The sequence below is a fragment of the Paramormyrops kingsleyae genome, chromosome 15 (genome assembly GCF_048594095.1).
Source record: "Paramormyrops kingsleyae isolate MSU_618 chromosome 15, PKINGS_0.4, whole genome shotgun sequence".
In the NCBI taxonomy this organism is placed as follows: Eukaryota; Metazoa; Chordata; class Actinopteri; order Osteoglossiformes; family Mormyridae; genus Paramormyrops; species Paramormyrops kingsleyae.
Window position 1 is genome coordinate 27,597,168 of NC_132811.1, and position 17,401 is coordinate 27,614,568.

At 40.8% G+C, this 17,401-nt stretch overlaps 1 protein-coding gene across 1 annotated transcript; it reads right to left on the minus strand.

Annotated features, from left to right (window-relative positions):
- Positions 1-732: 732 nt before the first annotated feature.
- Positions 733-2,807, minus strand: LOC140578570 (E3 SUMO-protein ligase ZBED1-like). Its single transcript, XM_072700097.1, has 2 exons — positions 1,738-2,807; positions 733-1,405 (listed from the first exon to the last, which is right to left on the minus strand). The coding sequence occupies exons 1-2, from the start codon at positions 2,805-2,807 to the stop codon at positions 733-735; spliced, it is 1,743 nt and encodes a 580-aa protein (XP_072556198.1).
- Between the last annotated feature and the right edge of the window lie 14,594 nt (positions 2,808-17,401).

A 17,401-nucleotide genomic window follows, 5' to 3' on the forward strand; every position in this document is an offset into this window, starting at 1 on the left:
GCCCACATTAAAGAGAGTAATGTGAACAGGCAAACAAAAAATCCGATCTGAGCAGGAAATCCGAATTGAGCATTAAGCCCTGCAGTGTGAATGTAGCCTTAGAGTTTTGTGTGCCACCGTTATAATCATGTTTCACAGAGCATGACCTATTTTACCCTTCTCACTTGAACATGCTTATATAAATCTGAATAAATAAATATTAGTGCTGTCAATCGATTAAAAAAAAATAACTAATTAATCGCACAATTTTTTGCAATTAATCGCGATTAATCACAATTAAAAGACTGAAACTTTTTGGATATGTAAATGTAAATACTTAATGTAAACTCAAGACAATGAAACTATTTAAATTCAAATATGATTGTTTATTGGAATTTTTGTTTAACTTGTAACACAGATTTTCTCATGTAAACAACATACCTGCAATAAACCATCAATATCCTCCAAATTAACTGTTGGCTTGAAAGCCATATTTATTACAGAAATAAAAGCACAGGTATGTGCCATTTGTGTCATTTGAATTTCAAAACAATCAATGCCAATAAAAAACAAAAATGATTTCCATGTTGGATTCTAAGTGGACTGCAAAAAAAAAATCCAAAATATAGGCATTGCAAATATGGAAATTGGAAAATAATAATAATAAAGGAATTAATACAAACAATTGTACTCATTGTAAAGTTGTATTGCTGAGAGTTGAGAACATTAATTATAAAGTAGAAACAATTTTGCTTAGTCCTCCTTTACATTCAACCAGTTGCTGAGACAGACCAGTTTGTTGACATTATCAGGGGACAATGTGGCCCTTTTCTTTTGAATGATGTGACCTGAGAGTGAGAAGAGTCTCTCACAAGGCACCGTTGTAGCAGGGCTTGACAGATACTTGCATGCTATTGGTGCCAGCCTGGCATGTGTTGCTTCTCTCTTTCCCCACCACTGTAGTGGACAACCCTCCATGTGCATTTTGGGCTCTGCTTTGTAGCGGTTAAGACACTGTTCTATGGACTCTTCCTCTTCATCTGACTCTGAATCAGAAGAAACCAGCAAGATGGAGGTCCTTCTCTTCTTTGGTGGCTGTTGGTCTGTTGTCTCTTTAGACTCTTGTTTTCCAGGACTCTCTGCCATTAACAGCTTGCTTAGTGAAGCCCACACCTCATTCCTTTCATCTTTGGGAAGACACTTTAGGTCTTTAAACCTTGGATCAATTGCAGTAGCGATCTTCAGCCATGTGAGATTAGTGCTGTCCTTCCTTTTAGATAGGTCTGAGGTAAAATCATTTTTGAATTTAACTACATAGGCTGGATCATCCTCTGTGGACTCCATAATTTTGAACAAGTGGCACAAGGCTGGCAATACCACTGAGCAGGAGATGTACTGCTCTCCTCCCAGCAGTTCAGTTACATATCTGCAATGAAAAGCACAATATGTTGGTATTAATTGCAAAGAAACTAATTTTGTGCCAGTATGTAACATGTACACTCACACAGACACACACACACACACTCTCTCTCACACACACACTCTCTCTCTCACACACACACACACTATTGTATTTTATTTACATTACATTGTTCAACACCATATTTATTTCTTCTTCACCTTTTTAATATTGTTTTACACTAATCTTAACTTATTTTTATTTTTGTTTTATGCAGCATGCCTTGACAGCAGACACACACACACAGATTGGGGGATAGTGAAAACAGACAAGAGACAGAGAAAATAATATCAACCTACCTGCAAGATTCAAGTAGTTCCTCCAGCTTTTGCAGTTTAGAGAGCTCCTGTGCAGTCAACATGGCAACATTGGTCTTTTGCATAGCCAGGGTAGTGGTCAGTGGAGATTTGTTTCGCTGAATTCGCTTGATCATTTCTAGGGTAGAATTCCATCTTGTTGTAACGTCCTGAACGAGAGATTCTTGTTTCTGTCCACATGCAACTTGTTGTTCCATTAGTTCGTGAGCGTTGGATGGACTATGCTTAAAGTGCCCAACAATCTTGCGACATTTTGCTAGGACACTTTCAAATCCACTGCCGTGAATGGAAACCGTCACAGTTCGTTGCAAAATGTGGGCCGTGCAGGGCAGGTGTTCAAATGGAAGTAGTCTCGCGGTAGCAACCATATTACGAGCACTGTCAGTGCCAAGTGTGCTTAACTTGTCCTCGATTTCCCATTCTCTTGCCACATTGAGAAAATGATCCGCACATGCCTCAGCGTACTGTCGTTCCTCAGTTTTAGACACAGTTAGTGCGAATGAATGCAATTTCCATTCTTTATCAACGAAGTGCGCTGTGATGCCTAAGTAGTTGTCATTGCTCACAGAAGTCCAGTGGTCCCCTGTGAGCGCGATGTGTGTCGCTTGCTGTAATGTGTTCATCCTCCGTGCCTTCTCATCGTCATACAAAGTGTGTATTTTTGACATGATGGTTCCTCTTGACGGCATATTGTATGAGGTGTCTCCCGACGCAGTTCTAATTACGTCCCGCAGTCCATCGTCATCTACTACGTTAATGGGTCTGCAGTTTTTAGCTATCCAAATAACCAAAGCATTCATTACCTTATCACTTACAGATCTCGTCATTTTACCACGAACGCACTCCTGCAATTTACATTGGCGAGGCCCTGTAGAGATTATTTCGGTGGGGTGTTTTGCTTTTAAGTGATATGTCAAAGACGAATTACTTCTGTGGTAATTAAATTCGGCTTTGCAAAATGTACAGATTACTTTTGTTTTATCCACAGAACCATCCGGCAGAGTTTTATACTGAAACTTTCCGTCTAAAAGTCCTTCCTTGGTCTTATCCATACTTCTTTGTGTCATGATCCGCTCCGTCCGCTCCTGATGTGTGCCACGCCCACCTCGTTACCTCGTATGTCCCGTTAGGTCTAGCCTGTCTTTTGTATTTAGTCCTCGTCTGAGTCAGTCTTCCCCAGATCTGTCATTGTAATGTCCGTGGATGTTCCTGCGTGTTCGTGTCTTTGATATTAAACCCCTGTTTACCCGTGAGAACGGCTCCGCTTGCCTGCTTCCCCGCTCACTGCACGCTGAATCGTGACACTTTGCACGTTGAACACACATCGGCCACAACAGGAAATAAAAAAAACTGCAACCGCGTTAATTGCGTTAATTTTTTTTTAACTCGTTAAATATTTCAAATTAATCGCATGCGTTAACGCGCTAATTTTGACAGCACTAATAAATATGTATAGCTACCACTGCATATACACTCACCTAAAGGATTATTAGGAACACCTGTTCATTTTCTCATTAATGCAATTATCTAATCATCCAATCACATGGCAGTTGCTTCAATGCATTTAGGGGTGTGGTCATGGTCAAGACAATCTCCTGAACTCCAAACTGAATGTCAGAATGGGAAAGAAAGGTGATTTGAGCAATTTTGAGCGTGGCATGGTTGTTGGTGCCAGACGGGCCGGTCTGAGTATTTCACAATATGCTCAGTTACTGGGATTTTCACGCACAACCATTTCTAGGATTTACAAAGAATGGTGTGCAAAGGGAAAAACATCCAGTATGCGGCAGTCCTGTGGGCGAAAATGCCTTGTTGATGCTAGAGGTCAGAGGAGAATGGGCCGACTGATTCAAGCTGATAGAAGAACAACTTTGACTGAAATGACCACTCGTTACAACCGAGGTATGCAGGAAAGCATTTGTGAAGCCACAACACGCACAACCTTGAGGCGGATGGGCTACAACAGCAGAAGACCCCACTGGGTACCACTCATCTCCACTACAAATAGGAAAAAGAGGCTACAATTTGCACGAGCTCACCAAAATTGGACAGTTGAAGACTGGAAAAATGTTGCCTGGTCTGATGAGTCTCGATTTCTGCATTCAAATGGTAGAGTCAGAATTTGGCGTAAACAGAATGAGAACATGGATCCATCATGCCTTGTTACTACTGTGCAGGCTGGTGGTGGTGGTATAATGCTGTGGGGGATGTTTTCTTGGCACACTTTAGGCCCCTTAGTGCCAATTGGGCATCGTTTAAATGCCACGGCCTACCTGAGCATTGTTTCTGACCATGTCCATCCCTTTATGACCACCATGTACCCATCCTCTGATGGCTACTTCCAGCAGGATAATGCACCATGTCACAAAGCTCGAATCATTTCAAATTGGTTTCTTGAACATGACAATGAGTTCACTGTACTAAAATGGCCCCCAGAGTCACCAGATCTCAACCCAATAGAGCATCTTTGGGATGTGGTGGAACGGGAGCTTCGTGCCCTGGATGTGCATCCCACAAATCTCCATCAACTGCAAGATGCTATCCTATCAATATGGGCCAACATTTCTAAAGAATGCTTTCAGCACCTTGTTGAATCAATGCCACGTATAATTAAGGCAGTTCTGAAGGCGAAAGGAGGTCAAACACCATATTAGTATGGTGTTCCTAATAATCCTTTAGGTGAGTGTATGTTCTCATGGTTATACCAGAAGAATCTTGAAAATTAAATAGTGTAACCAGGTATCTTAATGTGTCCTAGCTATCTTTGGGTTCCTTTAAATCAGAGCTAGATAAGATTTTAACAACTCTGAGCTATTAGTTAAGTTCTCCCCAATCGAGCTCGATGGGCCGAATGGCCTCCTCTCGTTTGTATAGTTCTTATGTTCTTATCAGAGGTTCTTTTTTTGTTTAACAACCCCCCCCCCCCTTTTCTTCCACTTTCCTCTGTGGCCCTTATCTTTGTGGTCCGTTAGCATTTTTTTGTCCTACAATTCTGCATTAAAAGAACTGAATTAATGTGTACATTATCAATTCTGGAGAGCAAATCAATTGGGATAAGCCACACCAACCAGAATATGTTGTTCCCAGATGTTTTAAATTTTAAAATTTTAATTTAAATTGGTATTGCCACAAACTAACGGCCACACCTATCTAAGGCCCTTTAGATGTGCTGTTTGAATGTGAATATATAATGTAATGTCTGTACAATTTACCCAAAGTGTAACATCTGTTGAGGTGCAACCCAAAACACCTATACCGTATACTGATGTGAGTCAGTAACATACATAATATAAGTAATTGTTAATTAATTAATACAGATGGTATGAGGTGTGATCCACCAGGCTGGTATGGCATGTTTGGTGTCAAACTGATGGAAAATCACTCCTGATTCCAAATCTGGTCAGTGGTTACCATGAAACTGTATGCATCAAAAGTTACACCAGTTTAATTAAAATCATCAGTAAAGGGGAATCAGTCTGGTCATAAATACCAAAAGGACTGCCACAGACACCCCTCTGAAAGCCCGCCAACTGGATGGTCAGCCATTGGTTCAAGTGTCGAATTCCTGGTCATCCCTATTCATGAACTTTAGACCATGAAACCTGGCACCTCAGAACAAAGCCTCAGGAGAAAGGGGAACCCAAAGAGAGAGGTGGAGACCATCAGCCCCACAGAGGGAGGAGAAGAGAAACCTTCCTGAAGCATACCAGTGAAGGCCTGCCACCCAACAGAGAACTGCAACCAAGATAAAGCCTTTCACCTCAAAGCTTCACAAGGAGAGAGAATTCAAGGGGCTCCACTCCAACAATCGCTCCAAACGCGGCACCTTTTTGAGTGCCATCATCCCGTTCCGTCCCGTGCCCCCCACTCTGCAATCAAGTAAACCAACTTCCTTTCATTCTAACAACCTAAGTTGTTCTGTTAACCTGCTATATGACTTTAGGGTCATGTTTGCACAAACTGCTTGCTGTGCAGAACAGTTTTTCCTTTTAAGGTTACCCATTTAAATCTGGTCATTGCATTTCCATAATTACATTCTGTTAGTTTCTATTCTATTTCGGTTTTGTTGTTTGTGTTAAGTGTAATGTCTTTCTTATGTTAGTTGTAGTGTTAGTTAGGAATAAATGCATGTCTTTTATACAATTTCAGCCTCTGTTCATTGAGTGCTCACAATAGTCCCTGCCTCTGTGCGATCTGGCTACTAAGCTCTAAAACCTCAAACTCGCGTGAAATATCGTTAGACTCTCTCTGAATGGCCATGAGGGGAGCTCCGCTACCAATCTTTTACATTACCTGGTGACGCAGCTTGCTGGACAAGCCTTCTAACCTAGGTTACTAAGCGACTTACAGGGATACCGCAATTGAGTATGGAGGGGCCAACCAATCGGCATAACAATTAGTTAATAATAAAATAATCATTAAATCATAATTAATTAAAATTTAATTAACTTCAAAACATATTGGTGGAGATATTAAAATTTACCTGAGCAAATAATTCCTACAGTGAAGAGGCATATACCCCTATATTCTTATTCCAGTTTATCATATCTTTTGCACTATGCACTTCTATTGTTATTTTGTAACTGAATTTTGCTATTATGAAATACAGAGAGAGGTAAGGCACATGCACTGATACAGTGCATTGTGTCACGCTTTAGCCAGGAAAGAGGCGGGGATTCAGAACTGCAGGGACCAGAGGGGTTTAATGGGGAGAACAGGTTACAGACACGGAAGGAGAACAATCCCGTTCTCTGTGGCGAAATCTGCGTTCCCCTCCCGCAGGTACGGGCGAGGGCTGCTGGAGCGAGTGGGACCTCCCACTCGGAGAGTCGGGGCAGAAGTGCAGAAACGACGCGCAGGTATCGTGGTCTTGGTGCGTGGTCCGGGGTCGAAGCCAGTGAAGTCCGTCCGACGATGACACAGGTAGACAGGGAACAAGAGGCGGGGAGAGCAGGACGGGGTGAGACGGTAGAATCACGGACGGGAGCGGGTCTGAGGAGGGAAGGCAAGGAGGCAGGGATCAAACACCGGGACGACAGGTAAGGCAGGATGATTTGGGAAGACGGGAGACAGAGAAAACGCTCAGCAAGGCTCGGTAACATGGGCTCAATACTTCGCGATGCGCATAGGTAACTGTTCTCCTTTTAAAACAGGGTTACGCAAGAGCTGACGTGTTGCACTTGACTGGCCCCGCCCCCGAGGGCGTGACACATTGCTGCAGCCACCAAACGACAAACCACCTCAGGGATGAGAACCTGAATGCAGCCATGTAGCTGGTGATACCTCAGCACCACACTAGCTTGAATGGAAGAGTGAGTTTTTTTTCCAGTCGCTGGAGTGCCGATCCTGCCATCAACCCCCAAGTTTTCCTTGTACTGTAAGTTGGAGGACCTCCTTATAGGGCTAGATGTAGATTAACATCATACCCAGGATGAAGCAGTTGCAGGTTAAGGGCCTTGCTCAAGAGAGCAATGGAGTAGAATTACTCTGGGCATTCACAGGATTTGAACCAGCAACTTTCCAGTTCCAGGCACAGATCCCTAGCCTCAGAGCTACCCCTCCACCTGAAAGAAATACAGTTAGAAAAAAAAACACATAAAGAGGCAGAAAAGCAGAACCTCACCAAGAATAAGGTGCAAGTTTTGCTGGACGTAATAGAGAAAATAAACAAATAAGCAACTGTACCACGGGCCTGTAAAGAAAGGGAAGAACCTAGTGTGGAAACAGGTGACACATGCAGTTAATGTTTCGTCAACCTGTAATGAGAAAGACAGCACATCCAAAAAAAGAACTGCAGCCCACATATCCCATGTTCGTACTACAAGGTGGTGGCCCAAACACTATGTCGGTATCACCTCTGGATGGTAACATAGCTGTCATCACAGGCAAAACATCTGTAACAGGAATGATGCCAGATGGGTGACACTGAGAATAACTCACCCATGAGGTCAGAAATAGGTACTGTAGGATACTTTTGTGGTTGCGTTTAACTAGCTACAGCAACTAATGTGTGACATACTGTATGCTGCAGTAGACCAACAAGTTAATGTTACCAAAATGAATTGTGCCAGATGCATCTGTTGTCTTGTAAAGCATATATTTAGTGACTGATATATTATTTCTTTGGGCAAGGACCTTATACAAGGAATTGGACCTTTGGAACAATTCCTTGTCATGTCTGCGCATACTTTGTGCGAACACATCTAGAACATTCTATTGTCTGTCTATCAATGTTGATAATTAAGTGCGTATCCTACAGTATGTGTGAATCTTTTTGCTTTAGTTATTCTTCTCTACCTCTAAGGGTTTTTGACACCAATCACAACCTGAAAAACCTGTTTAACTGGTTCCAAATCAGCAGTCCTTCCTCTCCTGCCAGAAGCTGTTGGAAGAACCAGTTTTCTATCATCAACCATGCCCCTTCCAGCTGTGATTAGGAGCTGTATTTTAGTGTGCCTTATGGTGCTTTTCCACTGGCATATAGAAACCAGGCCATATCTGACCAGTGCCAGGAAGAGACACCGTTTACTGTGTGGTTGGAGTTCACATTGATTTTCTACTGCAGAAGGGTCAGCTTGTTAAAGGCATTGCCAGATTTCGAGAGCGACAGTGATGTAAAGCCGAAGAGATGCTTGTTAACTGTTCACACAGTGTACATCATGATTTACTATGTGCTAATTTCCATTAGCATGTCTTTGAGAATCGCCGTGTTATATTAGCATCGAACGCTAATGGAATTAGCATTAGCTTGTGTAAATTTACATTATGGTATTATAGTACTGTCAACTTTAACGCGGTAACACTTGCGATTAATCTGGAAACCTTAATGCACTATTTTGTTTTTAATACAAATTAAAGTTAGTGATCCTGCCCGTGCGTTAAAACCATGGGCGTCGCCGCCACTAAATCTGAGGGGGACATGTCCCCCTCACATTTCATAACTATTTGTTTGGACATTTAACATAAAATATCAGTTTGAACACATAGCCCACCCTTTGCAGCTATAACAGTTTCAACTCTTCTGTGAAGGCTGTCCACAAGGTTTATGGGAATTTTTGACCATTCTTCCAGAAGAGCATTTGTGAGGTCAGGCACTGATGTTGGATGAGAAGGCCTGGCTCACAGTCTCCGTTCTAATTCATCCCAAAGGTGTTATATCGGGTTGAGGTCAGGGCTCTATGCAGGCCAGTCAAGTTCTTCCACATCAGACTTGCTCATCCTTGTCCTATATGGATCTTGCTTTGTGCAATGGACACACTCCCAGTCCTGTTGGGCCATCCTCAAGCTGTTCCCAGAAAGTTGGGAGCATGAAATTGTCCAAAATAGCTTTGAATGCTGCAGCATTAAGTGTTCCTTTCACTGGAACTAAAGTCCAACCCCTGAAAAACATCCCCACACCATAATCCCCCCTCCACCAAACTTTACACGTGGCATAATGCAGTCAGGCAAGTATTGTTCTCTTGACAGCTGCCAAACCCAGACTTGTCCATCAGATTGCCAGACAGAGAACCGTGATTCGTCACTCCAGAGAACACGTCTCCACTGCTCTAGAGTGCAGTGGCGCTGTGCTTTACCCCACTCTCCGACACTTTGCTTTGCACATGGTGATGTTAGGCTTGGATGCAGCTGCTTGGCCATGGAAACTCATTCCATGAAGTTCTCTTTGTACTGTTCTTGAACTTAACTGAAGGCCAAATGAAGTTTGGATGTCTGTAGCTAATGACAGTTGATGACTTCTGCACACTGTGTGCCTCAGCATGTGTTGTCCTCGTTCTGTGATTTTACATGGCCTACCACTTTGGGTTGCTGTTGTTCCCAATTGTTTCCAGTTTGTTATAATACCACTAACAGTTGACCATGTAACATTTAGTAGTGAAGAATTTTCACGGACTTATTGCACAGGTGGCATCCTATCAAGGTACCGCACTTGAATTCACTGAGCTCCTGAGAGTGACCATTCTTTCGCAAATATTTGTAGAAGCAGTCTGCTGACTAGGTGCTTGATTTTATATGCTTGTAGCTATGGAAGTGATTGGAACACCTGAATTCACTGATTTGGAGGGGTGTCTCAACACCTTTGGCAATATAGTGTATATAGGTAGAAATTCAGTATATTTTTAGAGCTTTGTAAGGAGAATAAAGAAAACAAGAGTCACTGATTCAAGTGTCTGAGTTGTGAAGAAGTCCTGATCACCTACCCATTTGAATGCTGCTTCGTATGTGCAGAATAATTGAGGAATGTTTAGACTAGGGACTGGGGGGGCAGGGAGGTCAGTTAAGAATTTATGTGGGGAGAGACGGAATGCCCAAATAAATATTAAAAGTAGACACTGTAAAAGGCCTACCATTAGTGGTCTGTATTTGAATGCTAGGAGTATTAGAAGCAAAATTACTGACTTAGAGGCTTTAATTTCTTCAGACAATTATGACATTATAGGAATAACTGAAACATGGATGAGTGACAATGATGGTGATGAATATAATATGGATGGTTATACGTTGTTCCGTAGAGACCACATAGGCAAGAAGGGAGGTGGTGTTGCAGTATACGTAAAAGAAAACTTGCAGGCAAGGGATCTCACTGATAAAAATAAAAATTCAGAAGCTGTATGGATAAAACTTGATGCTAAAGATTCAAATGGCCTAATTGTCGGGGTTTGTTATAGAGCACCTAATGTAGCTGTAGAGGAAAGCAGAATATTATATGATGATATCAGGATTATGAGTAATAAAAATGATGTGGTGGTTATGGGTGATTTTAATTTACCTGGGATACAGTGGGACACAATCTCTGGCTCTTCTGTAAATGAACTTGAGATGGTGGAATTAGTACAGGATTGTTTTTTTACTCAGTTTGTTAATACTCCTACCAGGGGAGAAGCCCTTCTTGATCTGGTTTTCTGTAATAACCAGGATAGGATTGGAAAATTAGAGGTTTTAGACCCATTGTACGGTAGTGATCATAACATGGTTAAATTCGAGGTTAATTTTAGTGTCCGAAGAGCAAAGTCTAGGAAAATCTAGATCTAAATCTAGGAAACGACAACCAAGGTGGTTTACTAAGGAAATTAAGAATAAAGTCAGGAGGAAAAGGGCTCTGTTCCAAAAATGGAAAATAACTAATGATTTCAAAATTAAGCAGAAGTATCTAAGTCTACAGGCAGAGTTAAAAAATGACATTAGGCTATCCAAGAGGGATGTAGAAAGAAAAATTGCATTGGAGGCTAAGCATGACAGTAAAGGTTTCTTCCAATATTTTAACTCCAAGAGAGCACTAAAAGCTGAAATCACTAATTTGCAGGATAGTAAGGGACTTATAATTGATAATGAAATTGATATGGTAAATGAGTTTAATGATTATTTTTCAAGGGTGTTCACAATAGAGAACACAAGTAACTTACCACCAATTAAAACGAATACAGCATCGTCTATGACCAATATATGTATAACTGAGGTTGATGTGATACTAAGCCTAGCTAAACTCAAAATAAATAAATCGCAGGGGCCTGATGGCATCTTACCAATAGTCTTAAAAGAGATGAGGGATATTATTAGCCAACCTTTAACTTTAATATTCCAGAAATCGTTATCTGCGGGTGTGGTACCATCAGATTGGAAGCATGCTAATATAACACCCATATTCAAAAAAGGGGATAGAAGTAATCCAGCAAACTATAGGCCAATCAGTTTAACTAGCATTACTGGAAAAATAATGGAAGCTATAATTCAAGTGAAAATGGTAGATTACCTAGATGCAAATAACATTATAAAGGATAGCCAACATGGATTTAGGAGAGGTAGATCCTGCTTAACGAATCTACTTGAGTTCTTTGAGGAAGCTACAAGTGAAATTGATCACAAAAAGGCCTATGATGTGATTTACTTAGATTTCCAGAAGGCCTTTGATGTTGTCCCCCACAAACATCTCTTGCTAAAGCTTAAAGCTGCAGGGATTTTAGGAACTGTGGCAACTTGGATCAAAAACTGGCTAACTGGCAGGAAGCAGCGAATAGTTATTAGAGGCACAATGTCACAGTGGGCCTCCGTTCATAGTGTGGTACCGCAGGGTTCAATTTTAGGACCTCTATTGTTCCTAATTTACATTAATGATATTGACACAAATACATACAGTAAACTGGTTAAATTTGCAGACGACACCAAGGTGGGTGGGGTAGCAGATACTAATCTAGCAGCAGAGAGGCTTCAACGGGATCTGGATTTAATTAGCGAATGGGCTGATACATGGCAGATGAAATTTAACACAGATAAATGCAAGGTAATCCATGCAGGGAGCAGAAATATAAAGTACAGATATTTTATGGGTTCCACTGAAATAAAGGTAGCTGATTACGAGAAAGATCTCGGTATGTATGTTGATGCTTCCATGTCCCCCTCTCGCCAGTGTGGGGAAGCAATAAAAAAGGCGAACAGAATGTTGGGTTATATCTCTAGATGTGTGGAGTTTAAGTCAAGGGAGGTGATGTTACACTTATATAATTCCTTGGTAAGACCCCACCTAGAATACTGTGTGCAGGTTTGGTCACCATACCTCAAGAAGGACATTGCTGCCTTAGAAAAGGTGCAACGAAGAGCTACGAGAATGATTCCTGGTCTTAGAGGAATGTCTTATGAGGAGAGGTTAGCGGAACTGAATCTGTTTAGCCTTGAGCAAAGGAGACTAAGGGGGGATATGATTCAGGTCTATAAGATTCTAACGGGTCTGGATGCTGTTCAGCCAAATGACTATTTCAATATTAGTCTAAATACTAGAACTCGTGGCCATAAGTGGAAATTAGCGGGAGAACATTTTAAAACAAATTTGAGGAAGCACTTCTTTACACAGCGTGTAGTTAGAGTATGGAATAGTCTTCCTGCTAGTGTAGTGGAAGCTAAAACCCTGGGTTCCTTTAAATCAGAGCTAGATAAGATTTTAACAACTCTGAGCTATTAGTTAAGTTCTCCCCAAACGAGCTTGATGGGCCGAATGGCCTCCTCTCGTTTGTAAATTTCTTATGTTCTTATGTTCTTATTTGCAAACAGCACTGATCAAACAATAATGATCCGATAATGCTACAATTGTTACTGGGTCAAGAAAATGCGTAAAAAGTCCTATAAACAAGTGCACATGTCTAAAACTTGTTTACACTGATTGTGGAACTGCAACATTTTATTTTGTGTTGTTGAGAGAGTTTTCACTGAGGTAATACGATAAAAATATATCTCTTCAATTCGTTTATAACTGCAAATTCGGATAAGCAGTAACTGTGTGAATTACAAATTGTCACTGGTTTTCTAATTTTGATCGGTACTGTAAAAACTCTTTATCTAAAAAGAAAAAATATATGCAAACTGTTGATAACCAGGTCATTCTCAAATGTTTTTCACTACCTTTATGACTTTTTTTTGCAAGTATAAAATTACAAACCGATCGTTTTATTTAACTATGTTTCTCAAAATACATGCTGTAGTATGGATTATATTTGCTGAAAATAAGATATTTTACTTAAATTTTTGTACTAAAAGCACTACTATAATTCACATAAATGATGCAACTTGCATGTTCTCTGTTCATTCAAAAACAGAGCTAGGGAATGTTTTCCCAAAGCATAGTTGCTAATTACGTTAGCCACTTAGACATTTGTAACATTGCAACAGAATGGTTTCAGCGATCAGAACCAAGATATTATATTTTATAAAGTGTGATTCCTCTTACCAGTTTGTCATGCATTTCTTTGGTCCAAGACCACACGTATTTGTTTCATTTAGGTCTGGCGATATCATATCGAAATATTGCACACACATAATAATCACTAGGGTTTCAGATGACAGGTGAAACATTTGGCTGGATGCCAGCTTTTTGGTACTAAATGGACGTTTATTTACACCCACAGTTTAGTAATATGCCTAAAATATTAATGAGGCATTTTATGGCACTCAAAAATTAGTAATCCGTATAAATTCAACATGTCCTTATGGCCCTGTTCACAACTGGCATTAACTTGCGTCCTGAGTGATTCAGTCACAAGTGCAGGATAGTAAGGGTCATATAGTTGAAAATGAAACTGATATAGTAAAAGAGTTTAATGATTATTTTACACAGGTGTTCACAGGAGAGGACACAAATAACTTGCCACCATTTGTGCAAATACAGCGTCGTCTATGACCAATATAAAGTGGTACCTTGGTTCTCGAACTTAATCCTGTTCCGGACTCCGGATCAAATCCTAAAAAGTTCGAGTTCTGATCGAATTTTTCCCATAAGAAATAATGGAAAACCAATTAATTGGTTCCCGGCCCCCCAAAATTACACCTAAATATGTTTTTTTTTTTTTTTTAGCATTTAAACACAAAATGAACAGGGATAAAACAAGAAGAGCATTTTTTTCTTAATGGCTTCCAAAACGATAAACATCTTATCCCAACATTACCCCTGTCCTGCCCCGATCATCTGCTCCTTCCGTGTGCCACGCCCCTCGTTAACCTTGTGTGGGATCCCCATGTGATCAGCTGTTTCTGGTTGTTGTCATTAGTCCTCTGTATTAAGTCCGCGTTTCAGTTTGTTTCCCCAGTCCAGTCATTGGGTGCGTTCGACTTGCTTACAGCACTGGCTTAAAGCAACGCATTCTGATCCTGACACAATGCATTACGGTTAGATGCATTGTGGCCTCTCACCCATCAGCACAAACTGGAACTGCCTCCGTGACAACACACCTTTGCCCTTATTGGCTGCAGAGTTTAGTTACATGCATGACGTTTGTATCCCAGGCAGTTCCGATGCCTAATCTGCTATTTCTCCCGAATATCACGTAAAGCAGTGAGAACTGATTTTCAGTTAATTCACCTGGTAAAATAAAGTTTAAATAAATTACATAAATGCTCTAATAGTACACGTAAGTTAGTGGTTTATTTATTGTTAGTTAATGTAATGTTGTGCTGTTTTATTTGGTTAATCGTCCAGTCTGTGAAGAAGGCATTCAAGTAAGAATTGCATTGTAGTATGACTCATTTCCTGGCGCGTAGAGTTTATATTAGGTCAGCGTTCACGGTTCGACTTCTGATATTCAGATCGAGTTCTAGGTCAAACTGATTTGTTCGACTTTCAAGAAATTCGAGTTCTAGTGAGTTCAAGAACCAAGGTACCACTGTATGTATAACTGAGGCTAATGTGGTACAAAGCCTAGCTAAGCTCAAAACAAATAAATTGCCGGGCCCTGATGGCATCTTACCTATAGTTTTAAAACAGACATCCAGCTACCGTCCAATCTCACTGATAACGTAGATCTTAAAATAATTTGCAAAGCTCTTGCCAAAAGATTAGAAAAAGTTACGCCATTCCTTATACATCCCGACCAAACAGGTTTTATCAAGGGTAGACACTCAGCCAATAATACACGTAGATTAATAAATGTTATAGACTACTGCTCCATTAACAAATTAGAAACCACAGTTATCTCTCTAGACGCGGAGAAAGCATTTGACAGAGTCAACTGGAAATTTCTATTTGCAGTTCTACACAAATTTGGATTTGGGTCATCCTTCATAAACTGGATTAAAACACTATACTGCTACCCAAATGCATGTGTTAGGACAAACGAATTCATTTCCCAAAGCTTCCGTTTGCAGAGGGGCACCAGGCAGGGCTGCCCACTCTCTCCCTCGCTTTTTGTTATCTTCATTGAGCCACTAGCAGCAGCAATTAGACAAAATGTAGATATTAAAGGAATTCAAACAGAAAAAACAGACCATAAGATAAGCCTTTATGCAGATGACGTTTTACTTTTTCTTAGGAATTCATCAACCTCTCTTCTGAAGACAATATCACTTATAGATCAGTTCTCATCTATATCAGACTACTCCGTCAACTGGAGCAAATCAACAGTTTTGCCTTTTAATTGCAGTTTCCAAAACACAACTACTACCCCTTTACAGTCAGGCAACCTTAGATACTTAGGCATAAATTTTTCCACCAGGCTTTCAGATCTAGTACAGATGAATCATATTCCTTTGCTAAAAAAGGTGGAAGAGGATCTTCTGCGGTGGAAATCTCTACCTATATCTCTTATTGGAAGAGTTGCCACCATTAAAATGATGGTCCTGCCTAAAATCAATTACTTGTTCTCAATGATCCCTAATAAACCCACTATGGCTTGGTTTAAATCACTAGACTCAAGCATCTCGTCATTTTTATGGAAGAACAAACCGTCACGAATAAGCTTAAAAACTCTGCAAAAAGCCAAAGGTAATGGTGGTCTAGAACTACCAAGTTTCTATCACTACTTCTTAGCCAACAGACTGCAGTATATATCAAATTGGATGAAATCAAGCCCGGTAGATAGTCCATGGCTGGACTTAGAACAAGCAATCTGTGGAGAAGTAAAATTGTCTGATTTGCCTTTTATAAGTCCTACCATTAAGCGTTGTAAATGTTTTAAGAGCCTTAGTATTAGCACCTCATTAATAGCCTGGTGGGAATTTTTAAAAATTACAAGGTCTCCACTTATCCCTTGTGAATTGACACCCATTTGGAACAATCCAGATATTTGCCGAAAAAAGATAACATTGAACTTTCCCTCATGGCATGATAAAGGGATTAGAAATCTTGAACATGTTATTCAAAACAGGAAATTTATTTCGTTTGACGAAGTAGTCTCAAAATACGAAATTAGCAACAGTAAATTTCTTGAGTACCAGCAACTGAAGTCCATTATTCAGGCTAGGTTCAATCTTAAAGAGTTTAACCGGGAAATACCTCCATGTGTGCTAGAATTTTTAAATCTTTCTAGCCCCAAATTACTGTCAAAAATGTATAAGTTATTGTCAAAAATGGATGACTCAATCTCCCTTCCAATCTCAAAATGGGAGCAAGATCTATCCATCGATTCAGATCAAAACTTTTGGAAAAAAATATGTTTAAACACCTTCAAAATGACTAAAAACCCGAACTTACAGCTTATACAATACAAAACTCTGCATAGAAGTCATTATACAGGACAAAGGATGTTCCAAATGGGCCTTATCCACTCCAACCTATGCACCCACTGCTCAGGTGACTTTGTGGAGAATTACATGCATGCCATATGGTACTGCGCCCCAGTTCAGAAGTTCTGGCAAAGGATTTGTGAGGATCTATCAATTTGGTTTAATTGCTATATCCCAACCTCACCTACATTGTGCATTTTAGGTGATGCAAGTATATTAGATATGGAAGAAAATAAAGCGCACATGATCCTTACTGCCTTAGGCATTGCAAAGAAAACTATCTTCATGAACTGGAAATCAAAAAATAATTTATGTATTACTCAGTATAGAAATTTAATTCTAGACCACATAAGTCTAGAGAGAATGTCTAATTCCCTCCAAAAAAATCAATTGGGCAGATTGGATCCTCTCTGGTCCATTCTGGCCAATTCCATTACGTAGGGGGGGTGGTCGGCTGTGGTCTCGTCCCCTCGGGGTTCTGGCGGGTGGCGGGGTTGGGCCCCCGGGCTATGGGCGACTGGTGGCCTCTTGGAGCTGGCGGGGCTGTGGCTGCCGTCCTGTGATGTCTGGGTGTCTGCCCTGGCTGGTGGTGGTGGGGTGGGCCTTGGGCGGGTGCTGCCTGGCGGTCATGGGGCGTGGGGTCTGGGGTGCCGGTGGTGGCGGGGGC